General features: G+C 34.2%; 1 protein-coding gene across 1 annotated transcript; it reads left to right on the top strand.

Moving 5' to 3' along the window:
• Nucleotides 1-16,400: 16,400 nt before the first annotated feature.
• Nucleotides 16,401-21,260, top strand: LOTGIDRAFT_155237 (hypothetical protein; the record flags this gene model as incomplete). Its single annotated transcript, XM_009066815.1, has 4 exons — nt 16,401-16,650; nt 17,063-17,152; nt 18,126-18,260; nt 20,962-21,260. 4 exons carry the CDS (start codon nt 16,401-16,403, stop codon nt 21,258-21,260), a joined length of 774 nt encoding a protein of 257 aa, XP_009065063.1.

The raw sequence follows: 21,260 nt of genomic DNA, 5'->3' as shown, positions 1-21,260 counted from the left end.
ATTGTAAAGAGATTTTCTAAAAAAAAGTTATGCATATCGGGGCCACTGATGTCATCAATTGGTACCATCTTGTCGGAACCACAGACGTCTGTGCCATCAGTGTCTCCGATACACATAATGGAAACCTCTTTACAATCCCTTAACTAATGCTGAATTCCCATAAAGAAAGGCAGGCTTCAAAATGTCCAAATAATATGACAAAACTGCAGTCCTTACATTTGTCAGCTCTTTGACTTGTTTTTGTGCTTTGAGGGGGCTGGTTGAACCAAGTCTTCGACCCTTAAGGGTCCCACAGAAAAAAAACATACAAAATTGAAACAAAATGTACGAAAGTCAGTAGCTAAAAGCTTATACAGAATGATTCACATACTGGGGTCAACCAAGGGCAATAATTTGACTTATAGAGGGGTCTCAAAAAACAGGTGAGCAGTTATGTTTAAAAAAATACAATTCCCGAGGAACCCACTTAAATCCACTGGTCCCCGAATCATATAGTTGAGTCACTGAGACCATCACCCTTTAAGAATTAAAATCCAGTATTATCATTGTCAGTATAGAGAGATTGATGAGCGAATAATGTATATTGGTTATTCACACTTATCATAATAATTAGATTACAAGTCCCGTGTTTGATCTGAAACATTGAGTTGGTAGAAGACATTACTTGAATTAAACCATAATAACAAGATAATATCCGAAGATAAATCACTACGAGTGGAAGAGCTTGATCCTAAAGATATAAATCATATCGACCCTCTACCCTCCTATATCATCATTATATAGAAATAGCTCATTAATATTAAACTGAGAAACTTTCTATTTAATATAATAAGTCTCTCACTCACTATAATTACATTACCTAAAGTCTCAATTAATCTCATTGTTGAATTCAGATTAACGCTGAATAATCGGAAACTAAGTGGGTATTTAAAGAATTCTGAATTTTAAGAAAAAAGGTTACCAGTCTATGACTTTGTTCAATCCGACTGAACAGAATATTTTTGTTATATATTTATGTTTTATGATTTTAGAAATCGGAGCCCCATTTAATTCTTATCCACTGTACAATATCATAATTAGTTGTCCCAAGTGTGGACAGATCAAATGACGAATTACCAGCCTAGGTTATTAGACCTGAAATAATGGCCATGAGTGAGGAAAATTATATATCATGGTAAAAATCCTTCTTCGAATTCCGTCCCCGGCAGACATAACACCTAGATTATTTCAACACTTTTCTGCACTTATCAGCTAATGCAGTGTGCAATGAGGGTAATTTTGTCAGGACAATGATATTAACCCAGTATTTTTCGATTATGTGTCTTAAAATGAGAGAGTTGCAATTAAAAAATGAGTAACCCTAGATCTTTATTTCTTCAAAAAGTCACACATTATGAACTGCACATTTCAGAAGCCTTTTCTGCAACATAAAAAAGGGGGCGAAATAATACTTGTTCATCTTAATTACATGTTCAGGTACAGAACGACAATAGACATACGTATATTTAGTTCATACTAAGCGCCACCACAGTATTTGTTGAATACCCTAGCTGAATGTTGTCGATCTGACCAGGGAAAGTGAAAAATGACAAGAACCATGTATACATTAGAATGTTATACACATTTGTCATATTGGTTACGTCTATTATTGGCATTCTTTGGGTCTGTTTGTTATCAGACGTTTAACGTTAATTTGATTAATAAATTTTGTTAACCTCTTGAGACATATCGAGAGTTCAACTTATATGATAGTTGACCAGTCTTGAGTCAGTCAGTTTGGGAACTGCGTTTTGGGAATTGTAGTAGGAGATGAAAAAACTCCTGGCAACGAGCGTAATGTGGAGTAAAGATATCCTTCATATAAAGGATCGGGGGACGTTTATATGTCGATTCTTTACTTGGCTGATCAACCGGCATCTGTTTTGATTTTAATGCGAAGATATCATGTGGACCTAGGCTAAATTGTTGTATCCCCTCTCCGGCCGTTCACATTATCCCGTGAAAGCGATAAAAGAGTTTTGGTCTAAATGTAGCTTTGTGTATCTAGTGTGTATATCGATGAGGTCATAATTTGTAAGACATATCGGCTTTTTGAATTATTTCCCTTACAAAACAAACCGTAATTATGGATGACGTGCAAGTGTGTTGATTGTACAATCACGTGATGATATAAAAACTAATTGAAATAATGATTTCACAATATTGATTTATTTTGGTATCTCACAAACACAATTGTATACATATATTTATACAAACTAAGTACTCTTGACTAGAATCTCCAGCATGATGACGCCGATTTTCAATTTTTATGTGTGATAACGGTTTCACGACACAACTATACCTTTAAACAGAAGTGTGATTTACTTTTTACAAGTGTTATTTTTTTCTTTTCCACATCATCTATAGCTTGTCTAAAAAGATCTCAGAGTAATACAAATTGTTTTTTATATGTCTGGTTTCCAAGAAGAGTCTTTTCTATACAAGGTCTTCATCAAAGCTTTCTTGATATATCTAGCAATATTTCAAAATAACTTTCTTTTATCTCGAGTAAAACATCTTCACAATGTCAAGCTACGAATTCTGACTTATACCTTGACTGCAATCGCCACCTTTCTTGTATTACGGACTGCAACAAATTGATTGCATTGTACGCCAGCGAATAGAAAGAATGATAACAAAATTTCTGTTCTTGGCTATATTTGCTAGCGTATAATATAAACAAAGCGCTGCATTTAAAGACGCAAGAAAGGTGGATATTGAAGCCAATGTATTAGACGAAGTTAGTTGTAGCTTGTCCGAAACGGTTTTATCATGGCAAGCTTTTACACTTACATTGCCTAATTATTGGAGCTATGCTATTGTCAATTGCCAAAAGGTTTCTGAATGCAATGAAGGTACAAGACTTGTGTCTCGCTAGCTCGACAAATCTGGATCTTCCTAGTTTCACCGATATTCCGATATCCCATCAGAATATCTAAGGAACTGGGTACAGAGCCAGATTTGTCGGGCTGGTGTCTCGAGTAAACCATTCGGCAGATCATGACTGTTTCAGAAAAGCTGAAAATATGTCACAGAGCGCTAACGGAAATTTTAAGGTGGACCGTTTGGAAAACCAGCGTTTTATAATATTTTTCTCGTTTTAATTGATCTATAGCAGAATGTCAAGATGTAATATTCACACAGAAGTGTAAGTCATATCTAAAACGCACCAATATAGTGGCGTGAATTCTAAGATTTTCCTTGTATATCGCAAATCGTGGAGTGACAGCACATAATGCTGAATGACATTTAAAGGGGAAAATAAACAGGCTTATGATGAAACTATCGTGACAGAATACTACTCTAAGATCAGGAATTCTAAATTAGATAAAAAAAAAATTGACGTGGAATTCTGTCCTTTTGGGAACTTTTTCTGACTCTTTATAAATTTACAGTAACAAACAAATCACCTCCAGAGACCTGTTAATTATCAGGCAGTGGAAACGACTTGGAAGAGATAAAACCAGAATATCGAACGCGGTCATAAATAACAAACGGTAGGTCCTAAAGTCGATTTTTAATGTCATAATAACAGTTGTGGTGTCGTTAATAACACCAATCTAGCACTAATCTTCTTAATTAATTCTTACTATTGCCTACTTTATTGCTCTTGTAACGTATAAAGAGTACATTTTAAGGAATTCATTCTACTTATACTTAATTCTTGTAATCAATGTTTTGAGGCATCACTGCAATCATTTTACACATATCGTTTGTTGGTTGTTATTGAATTCTCATTCGCATAAATGCTTGAAACGTTGATACATTTTTTTTAATTCAATTTTGATAATGAAACGTCTGATATGTGTTCTTTTCTTTCATCTTTTCTTGTCTTTTTCTTAACATTTTTGGTTATAGATTTCAGTTGAGGCCATCGTCATGTCGAAGATTTGGTTTATGAAACAAGAAACACACATGATAATAAAATTAATAATTATACCCCACTTTCAAAATATCAATATTCTTGAATCAAAGCGCAAATATCCACACATATTTTACTCAACTGGGCTTTGCTTTCAATATCATATTACTCGTAAAATAGGTTGAACCCTATGAACTCTTAATTTAATCCAAGATTTTGGCAGAACAGACATAATCTTATACTCAAGGCTCTATCAGATTAAAACCACCATACTATTTGAAAACATATTCCGTTTGTCGTTAGTCAATTCTCTAGACTATCGATGGATCTTTCCCGGATTGTCTGTATTCATGTACAACTAGATGAACTGGCATGATAACAATTTAGATATTCAGGGACCTCATTCTTGAAAACTGAAAGCTAAATTTACTGCTCCAGTCATGTGAGTGGTCAATCACTAAAATGGATTTTAAATTTAGTTTTGTCATCCAATCAAATAACTGGATGTCTTAAAATCTTGAAATGTTATGTTTTGGAGAATAAGGCCCCTGATGGTATATCGTACGTCTAGCGATTCAGATATTAATGATAATAATACTCGTATCTAAATAATATTTATAACGTTGATGGTAAGATTAGGTTTGGGAATTGATGAAGGATAACCTTGAAATTAGTGACCGGGGTTATCAATTGATCTATAAGTTACCGCCTTGACCAGTTTGTCAGAATATTCTACCCGAATCAATTATAGTTGTATTATAAAGTTACTAATGGAATTAATAATCGATTGCGCAGGAGCAGTATAATATAGAGTTAAAAAAGATCAATCAGACAAATTAGGTCATTTTTTTCCACTTTTGTTTTTTTCCAAGATTTAACTATTTAACTTGATTCTAAAATCTGTTAAAATCAATTCTTCAATTTCCAGAAAAGAGACTTTAAAGGACAGGTGGCCATTTTTTTTTACCAATCATACTTTTAGTCTCAGAAACGGGAATTTTTTCTAGCTAAGCCAATCAGTAATAGTGTTCAAAACTCACCGTCGAAATTTGAGCCTTCAAATCTATGTGTGTCCAGAATTTTCCGCGTTTGAATGTTGAAATGACGACTCGTCAATTTAAGATACTCTGTGATATATACAAAATATATAGATATATAAGAGTTATAAACATGTTAATTTGAATCAAATGTTAAGTTACAGGAATCAAGAAAAGGGATAGAAAATCCCTGAAACAGACTTAAACAAAAGGAATAGACAGATTTTTAATGCAATGAAACACAAAATCAACAATAATCAGATTATTAAATAAACCTATATCAAATAATCTGGAGTAAATTCAATAAATCGCTTTAATTTGAACCGTAATAAACGGACTTACACGAATCTCCACTTAAATGATAAAAATTACTAGAATTTCCTCGTTGATAAATAATTCTATTATTGTGTTAATGTTATCTTTTAAAATGATATTAATAGCACATTGCTTTACAAAACGACACAAAATACATATCATTAGAATCAAAGTGGTAAATGGGTTCAGATTTACCGTCGACGACGTTTACACCGAATCAAAGTCTTGCAAATAAAATGCGAAAGTATATATTATATAAGAAAAACTAGACGCTCTTTAGAAAATCGGGACTAAGAAATCTAATGAAACGATACACAAATCTATCTCATTATTAAGATTACGTCTAAAGATCTGCCAAATGAGGAGCTACTGTTACAATTGTCCTCTTTTTATGTAGTGTACACCAAGGCTGTACAGATTGGTGCTCTCTAGAAGACTGTCATTTACAGTTGAGCAGTCAATACCCACTCGGTCTAAAGCATTTGAATTTTATTATTGCCAAAAAAAAAAACAAGCAGCAAGCAGAACTATACACGCGATTTGTTTTTGCAATTGACCATAAAATACATGTAGTTTGCTACAACCTGTAAAGTCATTTCTTTTTCTGAATTTTGTTGTCTAAAAAGAATCCGACTGTTATCAAATAAATTACATATTCTTGTAAACGTACCGAACTCTTTCGCCATGAATGTCCATTATCAGCAAAGTATTATGGGCGTTAAAAATCCCATTTAGGTTTCAAGAATCATCTTTCCGTTAACACATGATGAGGGACCGTTGTCTGGTAGCATACTTACGTTGTAAAAGAGTGTCAAGGAAGCAATGATAAGAAGAGATTTTAATGGGTTGAAATAAATTATAGATCAGTAGACCAAAATAACCCTGCTAAAATAAAGATAGCTGACATTTTACCGATACATCTTTCTATATATATATCTATAGTCTGACTACAACAGGTTGTGCACGTAAAAGGCCTCCATAGTTGGAAATATTTCTGTCTTGACAATATTTCCATCGCTCTCAATATAGAGTAGTCAATCTTTATTGTTCCAAGCTAGGGAAAGTTAAGTAAGACGTACAAATTATCTTTAAGTTTATGTTTTCTCTCAAGCTTAACAAAAGTACACAATATTATATTCTATTTTTCTCACTATACACCCGAAATGTCACAAATTACTTTCATGCATCAGTGCAACCTGTTAGTCGCCGGTGAACAACACCTCCAGTTTCAAGAGTTGAAAATTGAGACGTAAATTTCCACCAACTATTAAAAAATAGCTCGCCAGGCAAAGTAATATACACCCACTGGCAGCTTTCATTTTAATAGAAAATATTTGGCAGCACAGTTACAACTAGCAGTATGAAATATTCAACCTTCAGTCTTACACTGCTTTTGAACTTTTTGAGAATACTGGTTGTAACATTGCATAGAAAACTATATTACGAAAGGAGAGTGTTACAAAGGCATCTGCCTATCCTTTTTCTATACGAAATAAAATATTTTCCTTTCCAACAAATATTGCAAAAGCACAGGCACAGGACTTATAAATATATAGTTCTAGAAAATAAACAAGATTGTGTGTTGAATAAGTAATAAATTCGTGTCTGTTGTTATCTGAACTGATTTAAAAGAAGTATCCCTTTTTGGGATCATAGATGAGAATCAATTGAAAAACATAGAAACTGTTAATTTACTTAAAGGGACGAACGCGTCATTTTAGGTGGTTGATTTAAAATGCGAAAAATAAAAAAATAAAAATAACAATGCGGGCCTTCTTTGGCTTGATTTCTGCTACAGTGGAGCTCTTTATTTTTCTCAAATATCGCTTCGAATAACCTGTCTCGTAATTTCTGGAAATTTAAGAACACACTTCCTCGAAATCCACATAACGCGTGCATATTCGGTAATGTAAGATTTGTGATTTGATAATGCCAGAAAATGTATCCTTTGGGTAAAAAGAAAATTTAAACAAAAATTGGCGGGTGTCAGTTTCTTTGAAATATACTTTAATATCTAATTTATTGGTTTCAGGAAAATTGGTAGGCCTATCTTTAAAAGCAGTTGTGTCTAAAAAGTCTGTATTGTTTTCATTAATATTTGGGGTGATACTGAACAATATTACCATGTTTTATCGAAATCCTGCAAGAATGGGGCCTTAAAGTGTTTACGAGCTAATTTAACTCGTTTCCATGATTGAGATCAACAACGTTCATCCATGGGTAGTAATAAACAATTTCACCAATTGTTTCGTCGAGAATTGTGCCTTCTGGTAAATAAGAACGATGTATATTTGTTCACTATTACTTTAATACAAACAATGACAACGATCATCTGCAAAGACGATAGATATAATATAATAGAAGTTAACTATATAGTGATATAAACGTAATCCTCTATCTCACTCCATGTCCTTGGTATGAGAATCTATATTTTGAAATTAAACAAAGACTGACATCTATTTGATATCGAAAATATTCCATGTAAAATGTCGACACGTCTAAATCTAATAAAAATAAATTCTGGAATGTTTTACATTTCAGATTTAATACGGTTCAGTTCATATCATAATCCAAATGCCAGACTGCCTTGCGAGTAGTCCTATTTGATAGTCTTGGAGGATTAGTAGGAATTGTTTGGATTGGAGTGGATTTCACTGCGATAATGTTTGGGCAAAGTGTCATTATTATAAACCTAACGTTATTGCTCGAGAATGGGGCTAACTGCTGATGTCGCGAATGTTGGCTGATGGCATAATGGCAGAGGTCAGCATCTTATTTGGATTGAGATTTGTATCATCACCAATTTTCTCATCGGGTGACTCGGTATTACTCTTTAAAGGCAGTGTCGGTACAGGCTGACTAAGTATTAAAAGGCAGTGTTGGTACAGGCTGCCAAAGTATTAATCCACTTTAATCACGTATCAGTCAAACTGACTTCGATTACCACGCCCGTTTTATCCCATTTACGGAATGAGGTCCTATTTGATCATGGATGCGAACATAATCGCCAATAACTGTGGTAGACGTTTGGTGTGTTCAAACCGGAGCACTATTCCCTTCATATGCCGATTACATAATGCCAGTTCTCGAGCGGCACTCTAAGTGTCATGAGGTTTGTATCTGCCAGGAGGAATTTGAATGAAATCTCGAATGGGACGGCCAAACACGAACATTGCGGGTGAGAGTTTTGTGTCTCTGTCTGGGGTATTTCTGTATTGTAGCATAGCACGTTGGTTGGAATGTATCTGTGTCTTAATCACAATTCGGTTTAGTATTGTCTGTAATGATGCACTTTAAGGAAGATAATCGTAGATGTACACCCCAGTCATTAAGAAATTGCCTTGTTGAAGCAGACGTAAATCCAGGACCACCGTCAGATGCTTATTCATCTATAAATAGTCACATAATCAAAAGTAGTAAGAGGTATACTATTCTGCTGTTTATGTTATGTTAAACCAAATCGACAATCTGCTTATAAATGACCATTGTCATAAACAATGACGATGTCTTTTTATCTATTACTTTAATACGAATAATGACAACGGTCATCTGAAAAGACAATAGATATAATGTAATACAAGTTTACAATATAGTAATATACTCGTAATCCTCTATCTACACTATTTACAAGCTATAAATAGAACGCGTTTTCAAGAACAAGGGCAATAACTCTTACTGAACAATTCTGCTTCTACAGGGTACATCCTTGGGTGATTACCTACACCAAAACCAAGTTTCGTCAAAATCTGTCAAGAATTGTGCCTTCTAGAATGTTTTCGAGCAATTGTTGACGGACATGCGTGACGCCAATATACTCCCCGCACTAAACGTGGGCGTATAAAAAAGGAACAAATAAAACAATTTGATTGTCTTAACAGATATAGCCTTTGCTCTTTTGAACAATGAATGTCACTTAACACTGCAGTGTTATTCCTTCTAAATGCGATTCGTTAAATTTCTAACAGAATAAAATAAATGTTCCATTGCAATACAATTTACAGTTGAAATTGTGATAAAATGCATTAGTGTAGAGAGCAGTATGATGTTGAAATTGGAAGTGATTAAAATGATCTCACTTTCTGTAACTTTCCTCGTCCCCGGGGAATTATAAAATAGCCAGTAGTCTATTCTAATATAATAATACTGTTTAGATATCTATAGAACTCTGTTATTTTTACAGCCTTTACGCTCCAAGTGCTTTCTATGATGTTTGACAAGAATACATTGCCCAGGTTGATGATAAAAGTTATTTAAGCTCAATGTACACTTAAGATATGTTCGATTTTAACAAAGTCAGACGTATGCCTTTTCGCATCTTCACAACGTCACGCTTTTACGTTATCGTCTTGATTGTAATGGACGCCTTTTTTAATACGGAATGCAGCGATTTTATTGTATTGTACGCCAGCTAATACAGCCAATCAGAGGCCCCAAAAAGCAAACTGTAAACATTAATGGTTTCAGGCTTTCTACCGAGGGCTCTGATTGGCTGTATTCTATAACGTATCATGCATCCAAATCTCTACAATAATTATTAACTTGAAACAAAGTTGGAGTTAAGTTATAAGACGAAGTTTGTAATTGCTTCGCAAAGCTTTCCTGCTTCAAGCCGACATTTTCTATTCCACAAAAATTTAATTAAATTTCTCTATGATAAATAGTATAAGCATTACTAAAGTCCCAAATTTTTAACTTATTTTTTGGTTGTGCTCTACTATTAAAATATTGCAAGACAGTATCAAAAGCCACGGCAGTTCAAGTTCTATGCCGACTTCATTTTAAAGTAGTTATCAGAATAGGACGATTCTCTTATAAACACGTGTCAGAAGTTCGGACTACGGTGGGATGTAGCAGAATGGAACAGAATTCTCTACAAGTCATCAATTGGTTTTAAACAGACGATCAAATTGTATTGTCAGATACCGAGAGACATGATCATTGAAAACAGATCACATGATACAAACAGTAGACTTGCGTTAGATAAAAACTTTTACTTTATTTAATGAATTATTAATAGCAATTTGTTGTACTTGCTAAAATATCCCCCGTTTTATCAGAACGTTAATTTTCGCCTGCGAATCGGTGATTTTTATATTGTATTATATTCTCGAGTTATTGATGGTGTGTTACGAAATGTATGTTTTGATGTGTTAATGTTAGCTTACATTGATGTATAAAGTCAGTGAAGCAGAGTCTTTGTTTAGTATCGGATAAGGATTTATATGGAACACTTCGGATAGAAGGTAAGGTACTGAATGATTATTACTATAGAATATTTGAAGTTTTTTCAACGCAATTATATGTGAAAGCGTTTCGATTGAGTTTTTAATTTACAAAAAATAGTTTGTGCTATCTTGCTTTACCATGATCGAAAAGTTCCCGAAGCTGTTTTATTGTGGAAAAATATACATTGAAATCGTGTATTATACAGTATTAATATTTTAAGTTTGTATCCACACTTGCCAGACTGTTTTCACGCTTCAATGTTAAAGTTAGAAATTATTTATGCTGCTGATTCTCAATCTAAGATGCTAGTATACATATTATGGCGTACTAGAGACAATCTGAGGTGCTAGTTTACACGTGGCGTTCATGAACCAATCTGGGATACTATAGTTTACATGTGGCGTACTACAGACAATCTGGGATACTAGTTTACATGTGACGTACTGGAGACCATATGAGGTGCTAGTTTACATGTGGTGTACTTGTTCACAAGAACGGGTACTAATGTGTTTTTAGAAGATTGTAACATAGGTAATATCTATTCGCCCAATGGGTGATAGCAAATCTCTACAAATTCGACTCCTTGTTTGCTTTGAAGTAGATCATTAGCAAATTTTCAATTGTCGAAGCAATTTGATGATAAAGTTACCAGGTGCTAGCAGTCAATAGTCTTGCCATAAGACTTGGATCCCTCTGTCTGAGAGTCTTGTTACTGGTTTTTTAGTAAGCTACCGAAGTTTTGAACCTTCAGTATTGTACTGTCAAAATACAATCGAATTTAGAATTGTAATGTCTGGTACAATAAGATAAATACACTAAGGATTGTTTGCCCGACTATATAATTAAATACACCTACTTTTTACTGTCTGATTATTACATTTGAAATATAAGCTTCAATTAAGTTTAAATCAATGGACATAAGATAATGCCTCTTGACGTTATCAAATAATTTCTCTCTCGGAAGAACTGGTCGATGCCATTTATTTTTGACTCGAAACATACTGATATTTTGAAGATGGACTGATATTTTGAAGATGGACTGATATTTTGAATATTGAAGTTTATTTTGCAAGATAGACTTGATTGATTCAAGATAGACTGATGTTTTCAAGATGGACTGATATTTTGAAGATGGACTGATTTATTCAAGAAAGACTGATTGATTCAAGCTAGACTGATGTTTTCAAGACTGATTGATTCAAGATAAACTGATGTTTTCAAGATGGACTGATTTATTCAAGATAGACTGATTTATTCAAGATGGACTGATGTCTTCATAATGGACCGATGTTTGCATAATGGACTGATATTTCAAGATGGAATGATTTATTCAAGATAGACTGATGAATTCCAGATGGATCTTTTAAGTTAACATTATATTCATCATGGCCAGATTTACTCGTAAAGGACAGATTTATTTAAGGGACTGATGGTCTATAAATTTGAAGGCATCCGAATTCACGGTCATTTTCAATATATTATGCTTATCGAGCAAAGATCTGACCTAATTAAATCAGTCATTAGTTTAGTCAATCAAATAGTTCTTGCTGATAGGCCGGACTATTTCTCGACCCATTATTATAAAGTCCGTAATTTGAAAAATTCAAGTGATTGACCTTTTCAAATTACAAACTTCATAATAACTTACGGCCTGAAGTCTGAACGTCTAGAGGGCCACGGAAACAGTGTTTTGCTCCAAAGAATAAACTATACGCTGCTGCTAGACAGTATTACATCGATAACCATCTTCTTCCCAAGGCTCATTCATTCATTGTCTTCTTTGCACTCAATATACTGATGCACATAACATTGCTCTAATTCACAACTTCATCCAGAGATTTGAACTTGTTGTTATTAACGCTATAAATGGGTTTTATTTTCTCGTACCAATAAATCAATGTCTTCACATTAAATTCTAATATAGGGTGTGATGTCTAACCCATTAAAATCAGAATAACGATGATAAAATAATATTATTTAAGTTCAAATCCACAATCTATATTGAATTTAAGCTTTACTAAAATAAGTATTTCGGAGTTTTTATCTGATACAACACTACTGCTGGTTTTGTCACCTCTAGATCGTATACGAAATTTAGAACAATTTTTGTAATCCTGTTTGTTCTAGTGAAGACAGGTGAAGCCAAAAAGGGCAAAATGGGGAAAGATATCTAAAAAAATGAACAGCGGGTAACAAAAGGGAGTATTTATTCGTCATCCCAACGGCTGGACGCTATTTTTATGCCGGCCATAAGCGATAATGGCAGGAAAACCGTTGAACAAACTTTCCTACTATTTCGATCTACGTCGAGGTAAAGCCTCAAACCTACATATTATCGAGCAAGACTCTTTGAGCAACCGATACACGATAATATATGCTTACTGTTTTTAAAAACGTGAAAGCAACAGTGGCTCAACTACCATAGGGACTGACTGAATTCAAAGCAATAGAAATTAGAAATAGAATCAACCACAGACTGAGCATTTTCAATTCTTCCATTAACAGACATTAAAAGGGTCTCAGAATGCAGGACAGCATATGATAAAAATTATAGTTGAACCACTGGGAAGTAAATCGTACTGCTAAGGATCATGATATGGCATCAATTATTTTAATAACGCTCCTTATCTGATACAAGAACCTCTTTTCTTCCATTAAACCGTCTGATAGCCTCATTACGGCCTATTCATAAAGTCTGTAATAATTAGTGTTGTAGGCTTATAGACGGGCACGGGTATGTTAGATTGTCAGTCATGAAATATATTTTATAGAGTTTAGTAGACCATGCTAATATACTGAATATATTGACTCGAGGAAAAGAATTCCGAATCAGAAATCGGTCAAATAGGCTTGTCATAGGAAGAACAGATGGTGACTAGTGCACTGCACATGTAAACTAATACCACAGATTTACACTAGTATCCAATTTGTAAACTAGTACCTCAGATGGTTACTAGTTACCAATATGTAAACCAGTACCACAGATGATGACTTGTACCCCACGTGGTTAATAATGACCCACATGTAAACTAATACCACACATGGTCACTAGTGCCCCGCATGTAACTAGGACCATATATGTAAACTAGTAAAACAGTTGGTGACTTGTACCTAAAATGTAAACTAGTACCTCAGATTTTTACTAGTATCCCACATGTTAACTAGTACCACAGATGTAAACTAGTATCAAAGATGTAACCCGCATGTAATGTAGTATCACAGATGGTCACTTGTACCCCACATCTAGTACCTCAAATTTTTACTATTAGCCCACATGTAAACTAGTAAAACAGGTGGTCACTTGTGCCCCCCATGTAACTAGGACCATATATGTAAACTAGGAAAACAGTTGGTGACTTGTACCTAAAATGTAAACTAGTATCTCAGATTTTTACTAGTATCCCACATGTAAACTAGTACCACAGGTGTAAACTATTAGCCCACATGTAAACTAGTAAAACAGATGGTCACATGTGCCCCCCATGTAACTAGGACCATATATGTAAACTAGTAAAACAGTTGGTGACTTGTACCCCACATGTAAACTAGCACCTCAGATTGTTAAACTTGTACCTAAGATGGTTCCAAAAACCCAAATAGTATACTAGTACCTCAGATGTTTACTAGTAACCCATATGTAAACTAATACCTCAGATGTAAACTAGTACCCTACATGTACAGTAGTACCATATATGGTCTCTGAAGTACAACTCATGTAAACTAGCACCCAAGATATTCACTTGTGCCTTAATGTAGACTAGTACCTCAATTGGTCAGTAGTACCACAATTGGTCACTAGCACCAAAATTGGACACTGCAACCAATAGTGGGCACCAGTATCATATTATGTAAACTAGTATCACAGATGGTCACTCTCGTGTAAATTAGAAAGCTCATATTAGTAATAATATGATAGAACTAGCAACCAAAACAATGTATCCTATGTTTTGGTATTGTACCCCGACCACTTTTAATATTTAAATTGATCTATATTCAAATGATTGTTCTACTTATTAAAATATAAAAGAAATGAGTGAATTAACAATTCACAAATATTGCCTTGTTTCAATTAGACTCACCAGGAAGCTTTCTCTATGGTTTCAGGAAGGGAAAACCATTCAATAAACAATAATGTTGTTTCAAGGAAAATGATTGGACTTCGATAAGCTATACAAGTACTCGATATAGCTTCATTCGTTGAGAATTGTTTCTTCAGGCTAAGATTGTTTAACACTAATGGTCTTTGGAATGGAATTCGCTGACCTGTAAAATTCATTGTAAATTTAGTCACTATTTCTAGTCACTGTTATTGTAACTATTAGTTTCCAAGTAGCACTAAAATCTAAGAAGAGGTTAAGATAGTGTCTTAGAACTAGCTTGTCTAAGAACTAAATAAAACCTTGTGATTGTAATGCTTTATATTTATAAAAAGAGCTAATCGTTTAATTCGAAGTACATGGATTGTACTAGAAACACTCTATACTTCATGATTGTGAAGAATTTTTCAATTCATTATTTTTGATAAAAGAGTTGAATGGTTAGTTTTCACGGACAGAACAACACTGTTTTCGTGCGATTTCTGAATTGCTCCATGCTCATAAGACTTGCCAACTTAACGTGATGAAAATTATTACCATTTGCTGCTAACCTATGATCAGTTCATAATCGGTTTGGGATTTACTATAGATAGCTATATTGCTTGTATTGAATAATTGTGGAAGTAAAGCCGTACTTGTATATGAATTTGTTATTGATGCTCTGAACTCCTGATTAAGGTTTGATCAACGTATCCTAAAAAGGGTCACTTGAAAGATAGCTGACAGTTGTAATTAAAGGCATTATCAAATCAGTCTGTCATTGATGTTCTTATACCAGTCGATGTATATAGTTAATTAAATCAGTCTATACTATATTTAGATTGCCTGTATTCATTGTAACTTGAGATTAAATATAGCACGTATTAATGAAATGTTCTCTATTACTTCTAATCTTTAATAGAAGAGGAAGAATCGTTTATCCAGAGCACGTGTAGGATTTGATGATACGTCATAAAGAAACCAATTGATATTGACCTATTTCGTAGCATCGCTATGGCTGCTTCTGAATAGTTCTTACAATATAATTATAAATTTTCAGATTACATTCTTTCATTGTTCAACAATAGAAGGGATTTTGTTCAAGGATATTTAATTTTTTTTTATGTTAAACTTCTTTTGGTTTTGTTGATATTGTGAAATCATTTTGGTTTTTTACCTTTGGTTCTTGATTATGGGGAGTACTTCTTATGTTAAGAACTTCTTTGAGTAATACATTTTTTTCAAAAACACCTAAAGGGATTGTAAAGAGTTTTTTTTTTAAATTATGTGTATCTGGGACACTTATAGCACCAATTTGCAACATTCCAATTTTCAATAAGACATCTCAAACTAAGTATTTTATCGCAAGGGACCCTATGTGAAAAAGCATATTTTGCAATTAGTGATGTCATTACTATTTTAAAGCTGCTGTTCCAGTTCACATAAAAATAATCGTTAAAATTTGATTTACCGAAGAGAGTAGGTTAAAAAATGATTCCAATTACAAATGGTTATTAAAGTTCCTAATGCATATTTGTACAACAAGTCATTTTCGTAACATCACTAACCCGAAATTAGTGGTCCTGGTGGAATCCTATATAAGCCAAATTCATTATAATTACCGTTATCCCGAGTTATTGACGTAACTTCATACTGAGTTAATGGTAAGATATAGCGGCCAATTGATTAAACAGAATTGTGCTTTTCATTTTTTCAGACTTGGGAATAGATGAACTTTAATGAAAGTTAACTGATTGTATTGGTTGTGATGAGATGATAAATGACAGCCAAATGAGTAAATTGGCTCAATAAAACAGGCAATCACTATCCTGGACCAGGGAAACAATGCCGTTACCAGCTTTCATCATGAAGTGTAACGTATATTATTTAACTGTGGTAACATTTGTTTGTGGAAGTATCACTATCGTAGCACTGTCGCTATCAGTGGGCACTGACTATTGGTTACTGACTAGAGAACTTATGTTAGAAGCTCGTTATGAGAATAATACAATAATAGAAGGTGTCCCTAAAATGTGGTTTTCAACGAGGAGCGGTTTATGGAAAGTGTGTGTTATAACAGAAATTCCTGGCCAAGGTAACTATTGCAATTATCTTCATATAGTATTGTGTATGGACATATGCAGCTCTTAGTTGAGTGAGGGCCTATGGACTTGGCCTCTCGCCGCCCGGGAAAAGGTTTGCCCTCCTGCGTCCTGAAACTCCTCTGTAAATCGGGGACTCATGGATTCTGTTCAACCAGTCCCCATGGTAGTTGAACCACTGCCTGTGCATGCGGTAGCCAGGTTGTTTGATTCCCTGGATAATGCCAGCAAGAACATAGTTTATATCGTATTCACACATCAGTGCCCGGGCGTGTTGTTGTTGGCAAGTAAATGTCGGTGCATTCGCTTTTTAAAGTAGTTAAATTGTCTGTTTTTAAATCACACTCCAATTGCTCTTCTGTGATAAAAAGTATTTTTGATATGTTATAATCAATAATTTTTCAGCTGAAGTCTCTACATTTTGTTTACCGATATATTTCAATGCTGAAAACGTTGGTCGGCAATTAGATGAATATACATCTATGATTATCGTTGGTAAGCTATTGATCTTTATAGATAATTTCCATTATTTTCCGGTGAAATGACAGTCACTTACTCTGACTGATTGACTAATGATCCGAATAAATGACAATCACCATCGACATGATAGAAATCAAAATGAACGCCAGACTACCATCGTTACGGTTACAGATATAATATCATAATGTATGAGAATTGCACCCACTTTTTGGATCGCTAGTTTTTGAGAATTTTCACCATGTTAAAAGCCAAATTTCGAATAAAATTTTTTATTCGTGCTGATGTAAATTTAATATGATCCTCACATAAACTGATCTTTGAGTACTGATCTATATCTCCCTCTGACAATACGATATCTCATTTAATGTAGTTAGTTTTAAAATGGAAACTCGCCAAGAGTAATGGTGTCTCGAAGCTATATATTTTTAACTTAAATTTATTGTCCCATACTCAAATCACTGCATTCGTCAATAGAGCAGAAAATGTTAACTGAGATAGAAGGCTTAAATCAGACAGATATGGGAAAATGTAATCGTTAAACATTGTATTCTACAGGCCACACGAAACTTGTAAATGACACAAATTTGTGTCAAGTAACATGCTATTAAAAATGCGTTATCGACAATGTAGATAGTGCATAATATTGCGTGAGCTCACGAAGAGAAAATTTAAACTAGAGTTTGAAAAATTCCCTGCACTCTACTTAATTGATATCAACATTTTAACAAATTCCTTAATGCTTGTTATGTTAGTTCACAAATAAGAAATCTTCCGTAATTCACCTTTTAAACTCGTTCACATCAGTTATCCATAATTCATGGTTGGATATGTAGTCGAAATCGGTCTGGCTGATAGACAATTAAGGTTTTCATTTACTTGCCCTAATATCCTTGTGGGACAGGAGCAATGCAATGCAATGAAATTCAGAGGAGCACGAATCAAGACAAATCAGAAACAGTCTGTTATTTCTTGTAAATTATCTTTTCAGCCTCTATCAGAAAAGCAGTACCATTACCAGTAGTGGCGTTAATATTATGTGTAATTGGTTTTATTTTAAATGTAGTTGGTAGTATACATTCTGATGTTAAAACGTTAGCAGCTGCTATTTGTTATGTTTTAACTGGTAAGATAATATTTTTCATATTCCCTATACACCAAAGAAGGTGATAACCCTTCGACAGGCTGTGCTCAATACAAGAAACATGGTTGGTTGGTAGTTGACAAGTTAACGCGAGCTTCCAGCAGATGCCGATTTTGCAGACCAGGAAGTTACTGATAGTCGAAATAGTTGGTAGTTGGATCGGGATAATTGTGATGAGTCGGTACTGTCTGTTTGAGGAGTTGGGAGGATCTAGTCAGGTCGATTGACATGGCGGTGATACTCTGTCCTATGTGGTGTGACATGAGCTACGCGGTCTTTTTCCTTCTTCAAGGAACATTTGCATTTCTTAAAAAATGAAACTCTACTGTACCCTTTTTCTCAATCTTTGAAAGTTCCCAATAATTGTTGTCAAATTGCACACCTATTTTTACCTACTTTCTCTCTTGAGATATTGGGAATTATGAAATTATATTATAAGTGAAGTTCAGATGGTCTTACCGTGTCATGTCGTGACGTTTATGTATTTTGACAAAGAACTGTTGTTGACATCAAATATATAACTGATGGGAGGCGAATCATATATTATTAAAACACAAACGTTATCTAAAAATGCATACAGATTTCTTTCAGCACTCGCTAAATTCTGCTTTTTCCGACTATGTCACAATTGTACATAATATATTCATTTTAAGGAATAAAATGTGAAGATTAAGAGTGAAAATTAAATGTATACATTAAAGGACCAGTATGCACAATTTTTATTATCAAAAACGTCGTAAATTTTATCTGTAAAATAGTCTCTTTACTTGATCAAACTGGATTTGTTTTAAAAGGGTAAATATCACACCGTTAAAGATCGTTAAAGAGATTCAAGAGATTGTCTATCCATTGTATTTGATATAGGTGGCCCAAATATATTCAGATGGTCTCTATGCGGCAGAGACGATATGCACTGTATTAATGGTTGTTTTGGTCATCTTAACGGATCGATCACTAAAATTGGTCCTCAGCCAATCCAATATCTGTATTTCTTAATATCTGGATTTTATAGTAGTTCATGTTTGTTAAGCCAGACCCTGGTCAAATATTTCTGAAATTATAGGAACCAATGACTTTAGATTTGAAATTGGAATGGTGTATAAACTACCTGTTATCAGTGACATCCAAAGTCTAGAAAACCTCGTTTAAGCCACCAAAGCTTTTTCGATCACCGTTGACGTCATATTATCAATAATATTTGCATGGGAGTATCGGAGTTTAAACGATATCAGACTGTCGTTACTAACCTTCCTGTGGTTAATTTTCATTAAATTGGTCTATATTTTACCAAATATTGAATATAATAACCAACTTTTTGTCAATTTCAATTGATACAGTATGACCCTAAATAGCATAAAATTTAAACATATTACTTTGAAATCCGTTTAATGGGATTGTAAAGAGGTTTTCTAAAAAATGTTATGTGTATCTGGGACACTGATATCATCAATTTGCACCATTGTAATTTTCAATCAGACGTATGGTTCCTGCAATATCACTTAAACTAAGTGTTTGATGACGCCACTATTCAATTGTCTTGTGTGATAAAGCATATTTTGCGATTAGTGACATCATCCAACACTTAGTTTACAAATGATGCAAATTGAAGCTATCAGTGTCCCCGATATACATAAATAAAGTTATGAAACCTCTTTACAATCCCTTTAATAGGTTTACTCCTTTCCTTTTGATCTTAATAATCCACAAAATAGACTTTTGTCTAGTTTATGCAAATTCTACACTCAAATCAGATTAGTTAAAAATCCAATTTCAAAACGATTTTCCTTTTGACTTCAGACTAACGGCTATCTGTATAAGAAGGCCCATAAGACATGTAAATAGGTTTTCAAGTCTAATTTGAAATTCAACACTTTGGTATTCAGGGAAAATAAAACATTCAGTCATGCTTAATTGGAAGCTGAGAAAATTTAAGATGGCGTCTCGAATCAATCAGTGTGCTTTTCTTTGCTCAATTACATGTAATTTATCATTTGATAAGACTGGTTTGTCAAGCAGTAGAGGAAGGTCTGTATCAATGTAATTTGATAGTGAGAAGTGATTGATAGGATACACAATACAGGTTCCGTAGCGAACTATTCAACTTTCTATATCCTTCAGACTCAATTTCACCGCTTAATTTAATTCACTTTTTAAAAAAAATACGTGATACTTGGTCGAATATTCATCCGATATATTTTCATCTTATTCAACAGCCGCTTCCGCAACAGTTTTTGGTAACCGGAACTGGGCAGTGCCTAGATAAAAACTGTAGCCAATATTGTGTTCACAAGCCAATAATTGTGGGCCGACGGACGCACGGATAGACAGGGGCGCCGACGATATACGACCACATTGGGCGTATAACAATCGGCGCCAGGAAAAAACGCCGACAAAAATCAAACTGGTTTCAGAATCCTGTCGGCAACACGATGATCTTCTCCTGAAAGCGTGGGCACACTCTAGATTTTAACCAAAATTACCGTCGTCGACTAAATCGTTCGTGTGCCTTCACCATTAAATAACGATGTCTTATCGCACTTCAGTAGACAAACTGTCTCCGATGTGTTTCTCGTCTGAAAATTCAGATATATGGAAAAAGTTTGAAACTCAAGTTCAACACTTATTTGGACTAAAGTAACTCTTATTTGGATTATATTAACACTTACTTGCTTTATTTTCACAGGTTTAGCTCTAGCAGTTGGAATAATTTTATATATATCATCCATAAATGATGAAGTAGGATATAGATCGAATACTAACAGAGAAGAAGGAGGGTTTTATTACGAGTATGGTTGGTCCTTCTATTCTGCTGGTTTGTCGTTTGTGATAGCCGAGATGGCGGCTGTAGTGTGCGTTACGTTATATTTAAAGAGAAATGAACGGGTGGAAGATATGATTAAGATTATTCCAGGACTAGAAGATAAGGTTGATTCGGACGTACCTGATGGTGATGGTTTGAACAATCCAACAATTATACTTTGA

This window comes from Lottia gigantea (genome assembly GCF_000327385.1).
Source record: "Lottia gigantea unplaced genomic scaffold LOTGIsca_8, whole genome shotgun sequence".
In the NCBI taxonomy this organism is placed as follows: Eukaryota; Metazoa; Mollusca; class Gastropoda; family Lottiidae; genus Lottia; species Lottia gigantea.
This window is presented reverse-complemented; position numbering and strand designations above follow the sequence as displayed.